General features: G+C 45.5%; 1 protein-coding gene across 2 annotated transcripts in view; it reads left to right on the top strand.

The window, feature by feature from the left end:
* The window catches only part of MYO1A (myosin IA), a 116813-nt gene extending 105166 nt beyond the window's left edge, over positions 1-11647 (top strand). For both annotated transcript variants that reach the window (XM_029594869.1, XM_029594868.1), the window contains 6 exons: positions 572-706; positions 1954-2060; positions 2889-3021; positions 3230-3382; positions 3732-3859; positions 11089-11647. In XM_029594869.1, coding sequence (XP_029450729.1) covers positions 572-706; positions 1954-2060; positions 2889-3021; positions 3230-3382; positions 3732-3859; positions 11089-11212 — 780 coding nt within the window. In that variant the 3' untranslated portion in view covers positions 11213-11647. The remainder of the gene's footprint in view (positions 1-571; positions 707-1953; positions 2061-2888; positions 3022-3229; positions 3383-3731; positions 3860-11088) is intronic.
* The last annotated feature ends 8042 nt before the right edge of the window (positions 11648-19689 follow it).

Here is a 19689-nt window from a genome sequence, read left to right as displayed (position 1 = left end):
GTTTCCATCACTTCCATCTGCTGGAGTCAGAGCGACTGAAGGGATACAGTGGGCACGCCAGGTTATCTAGGGGTGCCCTTCAAGTTTCTCTCTGTCTCCATCTGCTGGAAGGGAGGCATAACCCATGGTCTGGACTGATCCGGGTATGTACAGGGAACAATCCTGTTTAATTTCCTCTGAGCCCTTTACTAGCGGCTTGATTTAACACTAGCTCTGAGCCTGGAGTTAAATTTGCTGCATTAAGTGTGCGTTGGGCACTCATTAATTTCCTGTAGCCGGGGTAATACTAATAGCCTCATTTACATGGAATTTATACGTAATGAGCGCTATCGGGTACACATTTGTTTGGGCGCACATTTCGGATGCATTAATCTCCTTATTGCATCGACTGCTAGTCTAGCGCATCCAAAACGCATGTCCAACTGTGCATAAACCTGTGCGCTAGGCTGGGTGCATTTTATTGCATTGGCCCCCTAGATGTGGGAGAACATCACTGCACCTAAGAAACCTGAAAGCTCCTGTTTTGGTGTCACTTCATTCAAATGCAATTTGTCTTTCTTTTCTCTCAAAGCTGCAACTGTACTTCCTGGGCTTGAAAAAGAACCTTCCTTCCCTGTCCCCTGTGGACACAGTCTGGCAACCTCCTCCCTACCAGTTCCTGGGCCCAGTGAATGAAGAACTAAAAAGGATATTCCAGCACTGGAAGGTTAGAAAGTTACCAGTGACCTTTAGCCTCTGCCTAAGAGCATCAGCAAGCATGCTGCGGTCTCTTGAAAGGTCCAATTGAATGATTGATTGTAGAGCTGCCCATTGTTCCCTGTCATCTGAGGACCATGCTTTTTCATCCTTTTTCTTCTTTGTCCACCATGTTCTCACAGTCCAGGAAGCCAGGCTCTGCCTTGCACCACCCATCTGATTTGTCTGAGGCTATCTGGATTCTCTGCAGTTTGGCAATAACCTTGCCTTAACAGACAGGAAAATAAGCCAGAGATAATGTGCCTGGGGTTTTGAGACCATACCAGCCTCTTCTTCAGATGCCCTGTATAATTCTTCACTGAGCTCTGAAGATGTGGTCCAGAAAGCTTGTGTACATCATCTCTGATTAATTTTCTTGTTCAACAAAATATCACAACCTGCAGAGTCCAGTCTTCTGCATTGATATAGCTCCTGAAACTCTGTAATGTTGACTGTAAGAGAGGGTAAGCATATATTCTGCAAGTCCAGGAGATTCATATTGAATGGAGCGATATATTTTCAGTTTAAAATCTGTTACTGTGTAACATGGTGTCCCAGTGCTATACTGTGCACAGTGGGTAACTGGGGTACTTACCATCAGGTACCAGCTAGGATGGACTCTTTTGAGGGCCTCAGGACGCCCTGTTGTTCCCGAACAGCATTCCATTGAGAGGTTACGGAGAGCTGTTTAGATTAGAATTGTTCGAATCCCATCTCTGGTCGGTGCCAGCTCTTTAACTGTGAATTTGTTGATGTTATGTCCTGTGGGGTGGAGGCGTCAGCACTGTAGAATCCAAACTTGTTGACAGGTCTCACTGGCCGTGAAACACAGAACAAAACGGGAGTGGTGTAGTGAGGAACTGCCCACCCCAGGTCACCTGAAGTCTTGTCACTAGCAATAAAACCAAGAATAACATTAATTTGCTTGCACTGCTTTTTTTATCTGAGGCACCTTACACATGTAGCAAGAGACTGTTATTGCTCCAGTAAAACAATTTGCACTCGTATGGGCCTGGGAAATCAAATAAAATAAGGGTGAAATGCTGGTATAGGACTACACTAAAATGTGCATCTGTGTGCCCCAGGCATAAGAGAGAAATTCCAAGCTTTGGACTCCTCTCTGAAGTCAGATTAGAAAATCAGGATGGGCGTGATGCAAAATAAAATGAAGGCAGTGTCGGCTCCTGCTCACAGCGCTTATTCTCTTTCTTCTGACAGTGTAAGAAATATTGTGAGCAGCTCACCCCCAACAAGAAAGCAATGTTTGAAGAGAAACTCTGTGCCAGCGAGCTCTTCAGGGACAAAAAGACCCTGTATGACAAGAGGTGAGCCTCTATGGTAGCACGCAGGACCCTTCCAGCTCAGTTATAGGATTGGATTCATTCATTCATTCATTCAAAAAAATGGGGAGAACCGCTTTCAAAGCCATTGATGTGGGTAAATTCAGCATCTGAAAAATGTTCCTTCCGCAAGGCGTGAGCTTTAAGCTGCAGTCAGAGGAGGCACTTCTGGGGGCATGTAGAGGTCAGAGAAGGAAAATAACTGGTAGATTGCATTTTTCAAATCTGCTTCGCTTGTTTCCCATTTAAAAAGTACAACTGCAAATGTAGTCCCTGCAGCAGATTTCAAAGGTACATGCATGCTTTCTCTTTGAATACTGGTGCAAACCCCACAGGCAAAAAACATTTGTGGACTGTATCCCAGTGTGGCCGGTTTTATTTTCTTTCTTTGGGAAAAAATGTATCAAGTGAATTTAGGTGGTGGGGAATGATACTGAAGACAGGAGTCAAAGAGTCGCTGCACACATTAGTTGCTCAGAGGGCTCATTCTTACCAGAGACTTCCAGAAAAAGCACTTTAAATTTGGTTTTCCATTACATCCAAAATGGTGCATCAACCTGTACGCAGCTCATTTGAATCTAAATTGATGCGGCCTGTCAGCAAAGCGCCTTTAGGAGATGTCTGTCACTTTGGGATCAGACGGGGGAATCACTACGAATGGCCAGAGGTAGTGTTAATGGAGCATGGATATCCTAATTCAGCATTCTGGGCCTTTTAAGGCTTTTTACCAGGTCACCTAGATGTAGATTAGGAAATAGTGCAGCATGCTACCTCAGAAAATTGCAGACCCTGATGCCTCTCTCTCTTTTGCAGTGTGTCTCAGCCATTCCAAGGAGAATACCTGCAAGTACAGAAGAACCCCAAATTCCAGAAGCTTAGTAGTGCCATCCAGGGCAAGGTTGTGATGGCTGACAGTGTTTCTAAAGTGAACAGGAGCAGTGGAAAGGTGCACATTTTCAAATCCTTCCCCATTAAACTAATTCAGCTTCTTGGTGTTCTATTTGTGCAATGCAAGGTGTGGGGGTCTTAGTCCTAGAATAACAGGGGATGCTGCAAGGCAGGATTGAGGTGCATTGGCAGAGCTGTGTGTGGCTGTCATGCTGGAATATCTGTAAGTGACTGACTCTAGTTTTTCTTTTTCTTGTTGTTTGCAGTCATGCTCCTGGCTTTTTGTGCTAACAAAAACTCATATTGTCCTTGCCGATGCCAAGTCTGTGCACATAAAGACAATCATCAACTTGAGTGATATTGCAGGCATTTCTGTTAGCAAATACAGCGACGGGCTCTTTGCCATCCACCTGAAGCAGGTACTGTCCACCTGAGCCCCTGGACCTTGCAGAAGCACAGGCCATAATTGCTAATATCAAACTGGGCAAAAAACACTTATTTATTATAAGCATGATCTCTTATAGTGAGAGAATCACAAATCTGATGCTGTTCTTATAAAGCAGAGTTGCTTACCTACAACAGGTGTTCTCCCAGATAGTAGGATGTTAGTCCTCATAGATGTGTGACATCCATCTGTGAGGACTACCATCCTGCTTGTCCTGGGAGAATACTACTACTACTATATTATAACAGAGGACATAAACCAGGGAAACAAGGAGCTCATTCTATTCCTGCCTGAGAGGTCCTAATACTTCCTTCTTGCATTAGACAGGCACAGCTGGAACAAAGGGCGACTTTGTCCTCATCAGCGACCATGTGATTGAAGTCCTCACCAAACTCTACCAGACAGTGCTGGAGGCAACTCAGCAGAAGCTGGCCATCACCATAACTGATGAGTACGAGAAGGGCTGTTGCTGGATGTTGTTCAGAATGATTGATATTGGTTCAGGTGGTGCTCAAAGTAGGAAAAGTGAAAGACGTGTTTTAGCAAAATTTGAAGCTACACGTTGATGGCTTTAGCAAAACAAAATATTTTGGTGTTTGAATATTGTTTTCCCTTCTAGCTGATAATGTCAAATGCAGAGACATACACAAACAACAAAAGAGCTCTTCTAGCAATTCTCTTCCATAGTCTCTAGCAAATAGAAGAGCTCTTCTACTGACTTCTGCCATCTATATTAAATTGAAGAGCTCTTCCAAAAAGAAGAAACTACTACTTACCTGATAATTTCCTTTCCTCTACAGAAGGCAGGCCAATCCCCACAAATGGGTTATGCACATCTATCAGCAGAAGGAGATGGAGTAAAAGCTGATGTCACGGATATATAGCTGTACCCAGATATCAGCCTTCCAGTATTCTCTAAAAAACCCAAACTGTGAACAAACTGATTATACTTGAAAATGATTATTAACAATCAATCACTCATGCTTCCAATCAAAAGAGAACACTGAGTGCAGATCAAAGAATTAACGTTCACTAAATTGAGGGACCGGTCAAAACACCAGTCCTCCGACAAACAGCAGGAATGTCCGCATCTAAAGAGCAAACCAAAGGCAAAAATCAGCAGCCGAGGGTGGGTCAGGGATCGGCCTGCCTTTCTTAGAAGAAAGGAAATTATCAGGCAAGTAGTATATTTCTTCTTCCTCTGCACTCAAGCAGGCCAATCCCCACAAGTGGGGATGTACCAAAGCTACTCCCAAACAGGGCGGAAGACTGCACTCATGAAAGCTGCACTCTGCAGAGCCCAAACATCCAAGAGGAAGGCATGCAAGAAAGACCACATCGCTGCCTGGGAAATCTTGACCAGAGACGATAATCAAGGCTCCATTTACACTAGCACCTTGGCCCTAACGGAGTGCATTCTAAGTCGTTTAGAGAAAGGAAGCTTGGATGACATACTTTTGCCAAGGGGCTATAGTTGCCCGCGTTGCTAGTTCCCCTTCTTTAATTCCACCATGGAGCAGAAACAATCAGACTACCTGACATGTTTAGAAGCCTCCAAACATCATCTCAAATATTGCTCTACATCCAAGATATGCAAGAAACATTAATCACTCTCATCTCTATTTCTGCCCAGCATGGGCAGGAGAAATAGACAGATTCAAATGAAACTTCAAAACCATTTTTGGCAACCGAAGGTACAATCCAGAACTGCATCGCCCCCAGAGTCACACATGGAAAACAGAATGTTAGCCTCACAGATGGGTGACATCATCGGATGGCGCCCGGCACGGAAAACTTTTTGTCAAAGTTTCTAGAACTTTGACTGGCACACTGAGCATGCCCAACATGTCACTATCCACGCAGCCACATGAGGTCCCCCTTCAATCTTGTAATACAGAAAAACATCACGAGCGAAAAACTAAAAGAACAAAATGCAGGAAAACCCAACTCCGTGGGGTGGGGAGGCAAGAGGGTAATATTTCCTCTTTCTATAAAAGAACTTCTTGGAACTTGGCTGGGAGGATTTCCTGGCAGAGGATGGCGGATCAGAAGTGCTAGCTGACAGTTGTTGAAGGGTTTCATGGTGATTCTTCAATTGAGCTACAGCATCCCTAACCTTATTCCCAAAGAGATTCCTGTACAGGGAAGGTCTGCCAACTTCTCCTGTACCTCTAGATCGTCTGAGGTGTGGAGCCAGGTCATCCTATGGGTGCCAATCCTCACTGTGGCCAACCCGGCTGCTGTTTCAAAAACATTGTAGGTGGATCTCACCTTGTGTTTTCCAGCTTCTAGACACTGTTGAACTGCAGAGAACGACTCCTGTTGTTGCTGCGGTATGCATTCAGCAAGTTCTTGGACTTGCTTCCACAGGTTCCGAATGAAACTCGACGAATCACAGACACATTAGCCAAACTGCACGTGTTTCCAGTCGATTGAAATTCCTCGGCACCCCAATGATCCAAGTTACCATTCCGGTGTCTCCAAGGAAACTCCTTTCCTGAAAAGATCTACTTGCAACCTCCACTGCAAGTGGACGCTCACCTCCAAGAGAAGCCACACCATGTAGTCCTTAGACTGTGGACCCCACTGGGAAATTGTGCTGAAGATGCCGCATGTGTGTCCTCGCCCAAGGGAAACCCACTAACATAGCTGCAATCAAACTCAGGACCTGTAAATAAGGTCACACTGACAGACGAAAAGATCTTCCTAGGGCCTGAACTGGAGCAATCAACTTTGAATGCAATTCCCTGGCCAAAACACACAGCCCTGCTAGGAAACAACAGGACGCCAAGATACTCCAGCATCTGAGTCGACTTGTAAGGAGCTCCTGGCCAAGTTCAGCAATCAGCCTAACTCTTGCGATGTAGGAAGACAGCTGACTCTCTTTCAATACAGATACAGGTAACCAAGACGCCGCCCCTGTGGAAGGATGCCGCTATCAGCACTAGGACCTTAGAGAAGGTCCTGGGCGCAGTGGCCAGCCAGAGGAGCAAGGCCTGAAACTGATAAGGATGTCCCAGAACAGCACACCGCAGGAACCATTGATGTTCTCAATGAATGGGACTATGTAGATAAGCCTCTGGCAGATCTAGAGCTGGGAGAATTCTCCTGATTGCACTGCCATTTTTATGGCGCATAGTGTTTCCATATGGAAATGAGTCACCTGCAAACATCATTTGCAGAACAGCATCCCATATTTTCTTGCAGTCTGAGAACAGGAATTACGACCTTCAAGTTCAACAGCCTCCTTAAAGAAATCTCCACTGCCATTCTCTTCTGTAGGGAGTTGTGAGACCACAAGGCATCCAGAGGAATGTGAAAACTCCAGAACCTAGCCTTCTCTTAACAATTCCAGGCCCCATTGGATTGACATGATCTGGACCCAGCTTTGATAACGGTGAGACAGACGAGGTGCTCCACTCCCAGAGCCCGCCTTCTTCCGAGGCTTTCTGGATCAAAAGGATTGAGACTTACCATGGTTCGGAGAGAGGTATCTTCAAAGGATACTAATGATGCATTAGAATTAGGGCATCCCGACAGTGAGGTTCGAATAATAAGAAAAGTAGTCCAAGTGCCTGTAACTAAAAACTCACCTGAGCTAAAAAATTCTAACTTATCCCTATCAATTAAAAAGCAGAATGAAAATACAAACAAAAAACAAACTTTGAAATGTTTGTATGCTAATGCCGGAAGTCTAAGAAGTAAGATGGAAGAATTAGAATGTATAGCAGTAAATGATGACATAGACTTAATTGGCATCTCAGCGAAATGGTGGAAGGAGGACAACCAATGGGACAGTGCTATACCGGGGTACAAATTATATCGCAATGACAGAGAGGAGCACCCGGGAGGCGATGTGGCTCTTTATGTCCGGGATGGCATAGAGTCCAACAGGATAAACATCCTGCATGAGACTAAATGCACAATTGAATCTTTATGGGTAGAAATCCCTTGTGTGTTGGGGAAGACTATAGTGATAGGAGTATACTACCGTCCACCTGGTCAAGATGGTGAGATGGACAGTGAAATGCTAAGAGAAATTAGGGAAGCTAACCAAATTGGTAGTGCAGTAATAATGGGAGACTTCAATTACCCCAATATTGACTGGGTAAATGTACCATCAGGACACGCTAGAGAGATAACGTTCCTGGATGGAATAAATGATAGCTTTATGGAGCAATTGGTTCAGGAACCGACGAGAGAGGGAGCAATTTTAGATCTAATTCTCAGTGGAGCACAGGATTTGGTGAGAGAGGTAACGATAGTTCACTGTGCTGCGGCAGTCAAAAAAGCAAACAATGTTGGGAATTATTAGAAAGGGAATGGCGAATAAAACAGAAAATGTCATAATGCCTCTGTATCGTTCCATGGTGAGACCGCACCTTGAATACTGTGTACAGTTCTGGCCGCCGCATCTCAAAAAAGATATAGTTGCGATGGAGAAGGTACAGAGAAGGGCGACAAAATGATAAGGGAAATGGAACAGCTCCCATATGAGGAAAGACTAAAGAGGTTAGGACTTTCAGCTTGGAGAAGAGACAGCTGAGGGGGGATATGATAGAGGTGTTTAAAATCTGAGAGGTCTAGAATGGGTTAATGTGAATCAGTTATTTACTCTTTCGGATAATAGAAAGACTAGGGGGCACTCCTTGAAGTTAGCATGTGGCACATTTAAAACTAATCGGAGAAAGTTCTTTTTCACTCAATGCACAATTAAACTCTGGAATTTGTTGCCAGAGGATGTGGTTAGTGCAGTTAGTGTAGCTGTGTTTAAAAAAGGATTGGATAAGTTCTTGGAGAAGTCCATTACCTGCTATTAATTAAGTTGACTTAGAGAATAGCCACTACTATTATTAGCAACAGTAGCATGGGATAGACTTAGTTTTTGGGTACTTGCCAGGTTCTTATGGCCTGGATTGGCCACTGTTGGAAACAGGATGCTGGGCTTGATGGACTCTTGGTCCGACCCAGTATGGTATATTCTTATGGATTTAGAAATTATTATATCTGCCAACCAATTTTGCAACCACAGCTGACATCTAGCTGCTCTCAAGTCACAGCCCGCATCAAGAAAGGAAGTGGCCCCAGTTGCATCAATGCTCTGCTATTCGACTCCGCTCCCTCAGGCTTCCGAGAGAGGAGTAGACTCGCCTGAGCCATCAGGGCGCAACAAGAGTAAATTTGGAAATTCATTGCCATGGTCTCAAGACCTGCTAAAGGATAGCTTCAATTCTCCTATCCTGAGTATCTTGTAGAGCTGCCCTTCCTTCTACCAGAAGGGTGGTCTGTTTAGACACAGAACACACCAGTACTTCCACTTTCAGAAAATGTAACTCTTCACCTCTCCACCGATTCCAAGGGGTACAGTCTGCCAAAGCAAGACCCCCTTTAAGGTTTGCTTCTGGAGTGTCCCATTCAAGGGCAATCAGCTTTTGAAATGCATCCAGCAGGGGAAAGAAATGAAATGCTTGCGTACTGTGACCAAAAAATTTCCATCTTTTGCGCACCCATAGAGTCATCCCCAGTCACACCAAGTGGCTTCAGAGTCTGAGATAACAGACTTGGTAACTCATCAGCATAAAAGAAACGGAGCAGAGTTCTATGTGGCTCCAAATTCAGAGGGATTTCCCCTTCAGCCAGTGGAGAGAAACCCAAACCTTCCCCAGAATCATCTGTATCCACATCCTCCTGCATATCATAAGGGACTTGCATGCAGTAACAACCACTGGGTATATGCCTCACTTTGAATGTATCGCTGTCTCTGCTGGGCACCTCTACAGAAATGACTGTAGTCCCTGGAAAACTCTCTCAGAAAAAGGAGGATGGGCCTATACCATGCCCTATAGGCCTTAATTGAACATCCTCAGATCAAACATCTCCTGAAGACAATTGGGTCTAAGGGTCAACTGAAGAAGGGGACACCCACAATGAGTTGCCTTCAGCTCTAATCCCCCCGACAGGGAATGGCTATCAGCCAGGCAGCGCTAGCATAAACTTGCAGAAATCTTTGGCTGTATTGCCCTTATATGGCAAGAAGCACAGATCGTTAGGTGCTTAGATTTATTTGTCTCCAATGCCATAGCGCCTCACTTCACTTGTGCGCCCAAATAAAAGACGCATTCAAAGTCACAATATGCTTGCGCTCAAGTAGGCGCTCAGCATGCTCTCAAGTCAGCGTGCACTCAGATGGGCACTCAGTATGAGTTCAAGTTGGAGCTCAGTACACTCAAGTAGGTGCTCCATACATGCTCAGGTAGGCACTGTCTCAAATAGGCGCACCGAAATAATGCCACGACCTTGTGCACACCAGTAGGCACACATGTACTGACTGTGTCACCACACCACCATATGGTAATCATGCGCATGAACAAGTGCATGAAAGCACTTCTACAGCTCACCACACAGCTCAAAAAATCAAGCCTGGGAGTGGGGCCTAGCCAGAGGCTGCTCAACCTACCGCGCCACTGCCGCATCTCACTAAACTTCCCTGAGAAATGAGTGGGAGGAAGGAAAGGATGCAGACTGCTCATACCAAGGGAGGAAGACCTGGTAAGAAAGGAATAGGGGAATAAACCTCCCTACTCTCTGCCTTCTGCTCCTCTTCATTTATTTTTACTTTTTTTTTTAAACCTGAGCCATTTCATCTGTTTGCAAGTACTATTGGGTCTCCAGCTATGAGGGGAAAAGGGCTAAAGACTTCACCACCAAGCTTCCCTCATTCATCAACCACTTTGCCTATTTTTTTTTTTGTCCATGACTGAAAATGACTACTGGATTAAAGGCGCTCAACTGAGGGAGGGACCCATTGGTGTCACCTCAGGAGTACAATCAATGCAATAATCTTCTCCTTTTCTTTTCTTTCTTTTTTTTTTTTTTTTTTTAACTACAGGAAATCCCCAATAGGGAAATGCATATCCACCATCTACTGGAGACTGAGAATACTGGTGGGCTGATGTTGGGGCAGAGCTTTATATCCGTGACGTGAGCTTTTTACTCTGTCTCCATCTGCTGGTAGAGGTGCATAACCCACTTGTGGGGACTGGCCTGAGTGCAGAGGAAGTTTCTTCTACAGTCTCTAACCAGTAGAAGACCTCTCCTAGTGACTCCCTTCTATGGTCTCTAACCAATGCAAAAGTTCTCTCTCAACAGTGTTTCCCAACCTTCTCTTGGAGGCACACCTAACCAGTCAGGTTTTCAGGATCTCTATAATGAAAATGCTTAAGATTGATTTGCATACATTGGAGACCCAGGGAATGCAAATCATTCTCATGCATATTCATTGTGACAGTCCTGAAAACCTGACTGACTAGGTGAGCCTCCAGGAGTGGGTTGGGAAACACTGCTCTAACCATCAGAAAAGTTCTTCCTGCGTCTCCTTTCCATAGTTTCAAAACAATACAAGAGCTTTCCCCATAACGCCATTCCATGGTCTCTAAGCAATGAATGATCTCTCCTAGAAATCCCTGTCTTTAGGGAATGATAGTTGGGGTAAAGTTGATATTTACTTTGTCCATTAATTATGTAGAAATGTTTTAGAAAACATATAGAACGTTTCAAAATCTGTCTAGAGGTTTCAGAGAATGCAGAACATCTCTCTGAATTCTCCCAGCCCAAGTCTTCACCCCTTCCCTCTCTGCAACATTCCTCTTTTCTGAACTGCCTGTTCTTTTTGCGATACAGGTTCAGTGTGAAGTTTAAGCAGGACGAAGTGGCTGTGAAAATTGTGGAATCATCCATGAAAAATGGGAGCGCACCTGTCTGCAAGAAGAAAGGTAGCCGTAAGATGGACGTAGTTATCCAGTGACAAGTCTGTGGCACATTGAGGAACAGAAAAAGCCCGAGGGCTATCCTTTGCCATTCAATAACTATCTGTTCAAGGATTTCACTCCCAGTGCTGGAAAGGAGAGGGGGAGAGCTCTGATTGGATGAGAAGACCTAATGCCAAAGAACTACAAGCCAACTTTAATGGGTCCCATGCAGAATCTCAGAATATATGAGGACTCTTTCATCCTCGGAAACCAAACACTCCAGCTCACATGGAGAGGAGAAATAAGCGCTCCAGATAGTCTGTTTATTAATCTACAGACATCATCCACATAAACCCTCAGAAATCCTGATGTATTTTGCCTTATTTCTGTCAAGCCAAGGCTGTATTTGAGCAGCTTGGCCAAAACTAGCATGGTTTACTATATCTTTTTTTAAATCAGGAAAATGTTAATTTATGTGATTAAAAAAAACCAAAACAGTTCTAAACAACTGGAAGAGCATTGTTCTCTTACCACGTCCTGCATGTTGTTTGGGTGTAGCAGCACAATGAAAGACAGGCCTGAAAGAGTGATCATGATTCAAGACAGGCAAGGGTAAGTTAGGCCACTGGTATAACTACAATAATGTCAATTTGCATGATTTACTGAATGCCTCTCATCCCAACCTGCTTTGCATACTTTACTACAATCACCTCCTGGGAAGTTATCAATTATAATGTCTGATCTTCAGGACTGCTCCCAAACAGAAAGGACATTATTAGTAGCCAGTTACAGTAGGAAAAAGTGACTTGTTGATAGACATACAAAGAATCAGTATGTCTAGTGACTTGTTGATAGACATACAAAGAATTTGTAATTCCAGAGCTGGGATTACAAATGAGGCATAACATGTAATTTGTCCCAAGGTGCCACAGAGAGTCCTCAGTAGAAAGGATATGGAATTGCCTCTTGAATTTTCATGAACAATAACTCAGTGCTGTAGCCACTCACTTTCCTTCTACTCTAGTATAAAAGCTGAAACAGGTCACTAGGAAGAAATGGAGAAATTACTTACCTGATACATTTGTTTTCCTTAGTGTAGACAGATGGACTCAGGACCAATTGGTTTATGCTCCCTTGCCAGCAGATGGAGACAGAGTAAGCTGACATGACAGTATATACAACCCTGCAGTGACCCCAGCCTGCCAATATTCTCTTCTAAAATAACTGTGGACTAGCAAAAAAAGATTAAAAACAGATAACCAGAACTGTACTCAACCAACCATTAACACTGAACTCACATAAGATTCTAGGTACCCCAAGCTAGGGACTGGATGAACTTACCCAGAGCCCCACAGGACTACTGACACACTCACGTGGCAGCCGAGGGTGGGAAGTTGAGTCTACACTAAAGAAAACTAAATTATCAGGTAAGTAATTTGTCCATTTCCTAGGATGTAGACAGATGGACACAGGACCAGTGGGATGTACCAAACCTACTCCCCAATAGAGTGGGAGGCTGCCTGTGGTCCAGTCAACACCGCACATGCAAAGGCTGTATCCTCCTGGTCCTGCACATCCAGAAAATTAAATCTGGAAAAAGTGTGTAAGGAGGACCACATCGCAGCTCGGCAGATATTGACAGGAGACAACAGACTAACCTCTGCCCATAACACTGCCTGAGCCCTACTGGAATGAGCCCTAACCTGAGTAGGCAACGGCTTTCCAGCATCCACATAAATGGCTTTGATCACCTCCTTAATCAAATGAGCTATGGTAGTCCGCGAAGCCGGAGCGCCCTGCTTACTTCCGCCATAGAGAACAAACAGGCGATCAGTCTTTCAAAAAGACTCAGAGACCTCCAGACAAGATGCTTAACATCCGAGCGCAAAAGGCGAAACTCCTCCGCAACCCTGACCTTATCCAGGGATGGCAAGGAGATGGACTGATTCAAATGAAAGTCCAAGACTACCTTGGGTAAGAAGGATGGAACAGTACGCAGCTGTAATACCCTCAGAGTCACTCAAAGGAACGGTTCCTGGTAAGACAAGGCCTGCAGCTCAGAAATCCGATGCGCAGAACATAAAGCCACTAGGAACACAATCTTCAAAGTCGTAGGGCCCGCCAAAAAATCCAGCACCAAATTAAGACTCCACAATGGAACTGGTACCCTCAAGGGAAGCCTAAGATGCTTCACTCCCTTCAAAATAAATGAGCCACATCAGGATGAAACGACAAGGAAACACCATTCACCAGGCCTCTGAAACAGGCAAGAGCCGCGATCTGTACCTTCAAGGAATTAAGGGCCAAGCCTTTATTCAATCTGTCCTGCAAAAAATCCAGAATGAGAGGGAACTTAACTGAACAAGGAAGAATACCCCGCTCCTCACACCAGGCCTCAAAACTCTCCGAACCCGCACATAAGCCAAGGAAGTGGAGAACTTGCACATGTGAAGTAAAGTGGCAATCACTGCAGAGGAATAAACACACTTTTAACAGGCGAGCCCTCTCAAGGGCCAAACCGTAAGACAGAATGGAGTTGGATCCTCGGAAAGAACTGGTCCCTGTTGAAGCAGATCCGGCAGAAGACGAAGGGGGGCCTCCACCAGAAGTCATCGCAAATCTGCATACCACAGACACCTGGGCCAGTCTGGCGCCACCAGGAGTACTAGCCCGCTGTGGCCTTCGATATTGTGAATTATGCTGCCCAGCAAGGGCCATGGAGGAAAGGCATAAAGCAATCTGTCTTCCAGCCAGACCTGTTCAAAAGCATCTATTCCCAGGGACCACGGATCTCTCCTGCGACTGTAGAAGCGAGGAACCTTTGCATTTCAAGAAGTCGCCAGTAGGTCTAGGAACAGAAGGCCCCAGTGTCCCACAATCAGCTGAAACTCCTCAGCTGACAACACCCACTCTCCTGGGTCCAGACTCTCCCTGTTGAGAAAGTCCACTGTTATGTTGTCTTTTCCTGCACTGTGAGAGGCCAAGATCATCTGCAGATGACTTTCCGCCCATTCCATCAGCTGGTCTATTTCCTGCAACATTTGCTGCTCTTGGTTCCTCCCTAGAGATTGATATAGGCTACTGCCATCCGCAGCCTGTGGCTAAACTTCAAGCATGCCAGCTGTACCTCCCGGGCTTTCAGGTGATTGATGTTCCAGTGGGACTCTTCATCATTCCAACGCTTCTAGGCTGTTAACTCCAGACAGTGAAAACCTCCCAACCATGGAGACCCGCATCTGTTGTACCATCCAGGCCAGAGAGGACAAGGGAACTCCCTTTCTCAGATGATCCGCATCTCAAAAAAGATATAATTGCGATGGAGAAGGTACAGAGAAGGGCTACCAAAATAATAAGGGGAATGGAACAACTCCCCTATGAGGAAAGGCTAAAGAGATTAGGACTTTTCAGCTTGGAGAAGAGACGGCTGAGGGGGGATATGATAGAGGTGTTTAAAATCATGACAGGTCTAGAACGGGTAGATGTGAATCGGTTATTTACTCTTTCGGATAGTAGAAAGACTAGGGGGGCACTCCATGAAGTTAGCATGGGGCACATTTAAAACTAATCGGAGAAAGTTCTTTTTTACTCAACGCACAATTAAACTCTGGAATTTGTTGCCAGAGGATGTGGTTAGCGCAGTTAGTATAGCTGTGTTTAAAAAAGGATTGGATAAGTTCTTGGAGGAGAAGTCCATTACCTGCTATTAAGTTCACTTGGAGAATAGCCACTGCCATTAGCAATGGACTAGACTTAGTTTTTGGTTACTGGCCAGGTTCTTGTGGCCTGGAGTGGCCACTGTTGGAAACAGGATGCTGGGCTTGATGGACCCTTGGTCTGACCCAGTATGGCATTTTCTTATGTTCTTATGATCCTCCTGCAATCACCACTGAAGGCAGGAGATGTGCATCAGCAAGTGGAGCAGAACTGCATAATCCTGAGACTGCAGGTTCCAAGAGATAGCAGAGAGCACCGAAGAGGTCGCATATGCTTTCTTGCCCATGTCACTACTTCCAGGATAGCTGCCATCAAGCTGAGTACCTGTAGGTAGGACTACACCATTGGGCGTATGGTGTTCATCAACTGATGACTTGAGATATCATCTCTGGATCTGAACTTGCGGTAAGGAAAATCTGTCCTGTCCCGTGTCGAATTGGACCCCCAGATACTCCAAAGACTGGGATGATTGAAGATTGCTCTTGGTCAGGATCACCACCCAACCAAGCTCCTGCAATAAGGAGATTACCTTGTGTGTCACCAGGAGGCTCTCTTCCTGAGACTTGGCTCCAATCAGACAGTCATCCAAATATGGGTGCACCAGGATTCCTTCTTTTCACAAGGCCACCACTACCACCACAATTTGGGAGCAGTGGCTAGACCAAAAGGCAGCACCTGAAACTGATAATGGTACCCCAACATCACAAAGCGTAGAAAGCGTTGGTGTTCCAATCGGATGAGAATATGAAGGTGAGCCTCTTACAGATCCAAGGAGGTCAGAAATTCTGACTGCACCGCCATTATTACAGAGCGTAAGGTTTCCATTCGAAAATGAGTCACCTTCAAGTGACTGTTGACCCTCTTGATATCCAAGACGGGACGAAAGGAGCCCTCCTTCTTCGGCACAACAAAATAAATGGAATATCATCCCATGCTTTCTTGAGACATGGGTACCGGAACCATAGCCTTCAGCCTGAGGAGCCTTTGAAGCGTGAACTCCATTGCCTGCTTCTTCTGCGGGGAGTGGCAAGCAGACACCATGAACACGTCCTGAGAAAGACTGAGAAATTCCAGTACATACCCTTTGCGGACCACTTACAGAACCCACTGGTCTAACGTGATCTTGACCCACCTCCGATAAAAGAGAGAGAAGACATCCCCCTATTTCCTGTTCCGGAAGGTGGATCAGCAAACAATCATTGGGAAGCTCGGGAAGGTCCACCACCCAAGCCTGCTTCTCTCTTGGGCTGCCGGGGACGAAAGGATTGAGATCTACCGAAAGGCTGACCCTCTATTGGGACAAAAATGCCTGGAACCCCCAGAAATGACCCCTCATACCAAAGGGGCACTGTAACTGCTTCTTATTCTCCAGCAACTGAGGCACTGGAGACTCACCCCCACTTACTGGCCAGTTTCTCCAACTTGCTCCCAAACAAAAGCGAGCCTTTAAAGGGCATTTTGGTAAGATTAGCTTTGGAAGCTGTGTCAGCTGACCAATTTCGCAACCAAAATTGACACTTGGCCGCTATCACTGAAGCCACTCCTCCGGCCGACATCCGGACCAAAACACAGCCTGCATCTGCTAAGAAGGTGGCAGCAGGCTCCCTAACCATTCTGGAATTCCCTCCAGACTCATAAACCTCCTAATAGAGAAGCAGACAAAATCTTGCCACTAGAGCGCAACAGGAAGCAATCTGTTTATTTATTGACACTGCCTCAAAGGCTTGCTTAAGAATAGCTTCAATCCTTCTATGATGTACATCCTTCAAGGCCGCTCCTCCCTCTATGGGGATAGTCATCCGCTTAGACAGGGCACATACCAGAGCATCCACTTTAGAGAAAACACAAGCGCTCTCTCACAGCCAGATTCAGGGGTTACAGGCCTTCCATTATCAAACCCCCTTTAAAATTTGCCTCTGGGGCATCTCATTCCAGATCAATCAATTCCTGGATAGCATCCATCACCGGGAAAAACAAGAGGCTTTACGTAAGGAAACCAAAATGGGATTCTTCCTCTGCTCTGACATAGCATCTGAACCAGGAACACCTGGGAAATTAGGGCCGGCAGTTCATCTCTAAGAACCGCAATATGGTTCAATATGGTTCCAGCCCTGGAGGAATTTCCCCATCTTTCAGGGTATCGGGATCAACCTCATCGGTGCCATCCAGATTCCTGTCTGGAACACCCACAGGGAGCAGAGGCCAGCCCCGGCGCTTAAGCATAGGACTAGAAGAGGAAGGAGCCATCAGCTGAGAGTGGGGAAGCAGAGGACTGCGCCTGAAGAAAGGCTTGTAAGCCTTGAAAAAATTTCACCCAAGAAAAAGCAGCCGGGTCCAGACCAAGTCCAGAAGGAACTGGAGCTGGTGCCACAGAACTGCCCTCGCCAGCAGAGGAGCCAGTCAAGGGAGAACCAAGATCTGGCATCCCCTCAGTCAAGACTGTGACCAACCCATCATCAGAATGGGAAGAGCCAGGTTTAGCAAAATCCAAGGAAGACAACTTCTCCCTGAGCGTCTGAGCAGTGCTGACACAGGATAGAAGCCAGGTCAGGCCGAGAAGCCCTAATATGACAGGCAACAAAAATAGGAAGACGCTTAGGCTTCTTGCTTACCAGCGCCATCGCTGTGGCAAATGTGTGTTGGAACGGTTCACACTCAAAAATGAAATGTGCCCAAAAAAATAAGCTCCTAGGATAAAGCGCAGCAAGGCACATGCACAACGTGTGTGCCAAGCTAAGCGCATAAAAAAGTTTGTGTGCATAAAAAGCACGTCCAAAAGCAGAGCGCACAACGTGCGCAGAGCCGGCACACTGCGCAACCGACAGCCTATAGAGAACAGAACACACACAAGAGCACATGGCGTGCAAGAAAAAAGCCTAGGTGTGGGGCCTAGCCCACTGGGGGCCACTCAACCCACCAGGCTGCTCAGTTCACCAATCCCAACGGGCGCGGGAACGAATGTCGGCAAGGTGCACCAAGAACGGAGACTGGAGGAAGTCCTGAAACTCTAACTGTTTCTGATTCCGTTAAAACTTTCTTTTTTAAACCTTACCTGAGCTCACTGCATACCGGTTGAGTACAGAGACAGTCTCCAGTTGCAGGAGGAGAGGGCATCTGCCGTCACTGCCACGCTCGGCCTCCTGCATCTGCTGCCTTTCAGCTGAACTAACAATTAAGTCCACACCGGGAACCAGCTACCGGACCAAGGCACACCTCTGAGGGACCACGGAAATCGCCTCAGGAATTCTCAACTGAGGGAGGGACCTTTAGGAATCACCACAGGACAGCGGGGCTTTCTTTTCCTGAATTTAGAATTTCAAATTTCTCCTTTCAAAAAGCTCAAAGCAATCCCCATATGGAGATTCACATCCACTATCTGCTGGAGACGAATACTGGCAGCTGGGGTCACTGCAGGGTTATATATACTGTTATGCCAGCTTGCTCCATCTCAGTCTGCAGGTAGGGGAGCATAAACCCACTAGTCCTGAGTCCATTTGTCTACCCGCTAGAAAATGTGCATTTTGGAAAGAGATTTCCCTCTTATCTTATCACCTCCCAGCATATGCTGCTGCATGTTAAAAAAAAAAGCAAACTGCAGCCTCCAGGCTGTCAGTATGACTCAAATCAAAAGAGAACAGCCAGATCCATGTTGGCCCCTCATTACACACTATTCCATGGGGGAAATCAGTACACGCCTGATCTAAATATATAGCTGGGAAATGGGGCACAACAATGATTGCACCCTCCAGTAAAGATTCTCTTTTCTGATTACAAGGAGAAACACAAGAATCAACACAGATTATATGCAGTGACACATTGCCTTTATATATCAAACCAATACTAGCTTCTAAATAAATTACAATAGAAATGAGACAGAAATCTACATATCATGTGGTCCATTGTTTCTGTTAAATACAACCCTTGGCACATAAAAAGAATTTTGTTAATAAGTCAGCTGTGTGGCAATACAGCATTTGCCTTGTTTAATTCTTTCTCCAATTAATTTTAAATGGATTCCAAAAGGGCATAAAACACGTTACCTAAATGCATTTGGATCGAGTTAAATGAGAATTGTACTAGAAGTTTAGGCATAGTTTTTGAGGCATTGTCTATGATCCTGCAGGTCCCCTTTCATTATAAAAAGGGTATATCACAAATGGTATGGCCTCCCTCTTCCTGAACACATTGGTTTGATCTATGGTAGGTCTCCTATGGAAACACCATTAACAAAAAAACAGGGACCCTATTCCATGGACCATGTTGGACTTCTAAATATATTTCAATAGATACTTTCTAACAGCCCAGGTTTCAACGTGCGTTTTTGACGCGCTAGCTTTACCCCTTATACAGTAAGGGGTAATAGCGCGTCGAAAACGCGCTTCCAACCCCCCTGAAACTAATAGCGCCCGCAACATGCAAATGCATGTTGATGGCCCTATTAGTTATTCTCGCGCGATACAGAAAGTAAAATGTGCAACCAAGCTGCACATTTTACTTTCAGAAATTAATGCCTTTTTCGGCGCTGGCATTAATTTCTGCCAGCACTGGGAAAGTGTACAGAAAAGCAGAAAAAAACTGCTTTTCTGTTCACCCTCCGACTTAATATCATAGAGATATAAAGTCGGAAGCTCCAAGATTTTAAAAAAAAATTTTAAATTGGTCGGCGGCCCGCGGGTGGGAAGCGGACGCTCAATTTAGCCGGCGTCCATTTTCCGAACCCATGGCTGTCAGCGGGCTTGAGAACCGAAGCCGGAAAAATTGAGCATTGGCTGTCAAACCCGCTGACAGCCGCCGCTCCTGTCAAAAAGGAGGCGCTAGG

This window comes from Rhinatrema bivittatum, chromosome 3 (assembly GCF_901001135.1).
Source record: "Rhinatrema bivittatum chromosome 3, aRhiBiv1.1, whole genome shotgun sequence".
Classification (NCBI taxonomy): Eukaryota; Metazoa; Chordata; class Amphibia; order Gymnophiona; family Rhinatrematidae; genus Rhinatrema; species Rhinatrema bivittatum.
The sequence above is the reverse complement of the archived record's forward strand: the minus strand, read 5'-3'. Positions and strand labels throughout refer to the sequence as shown.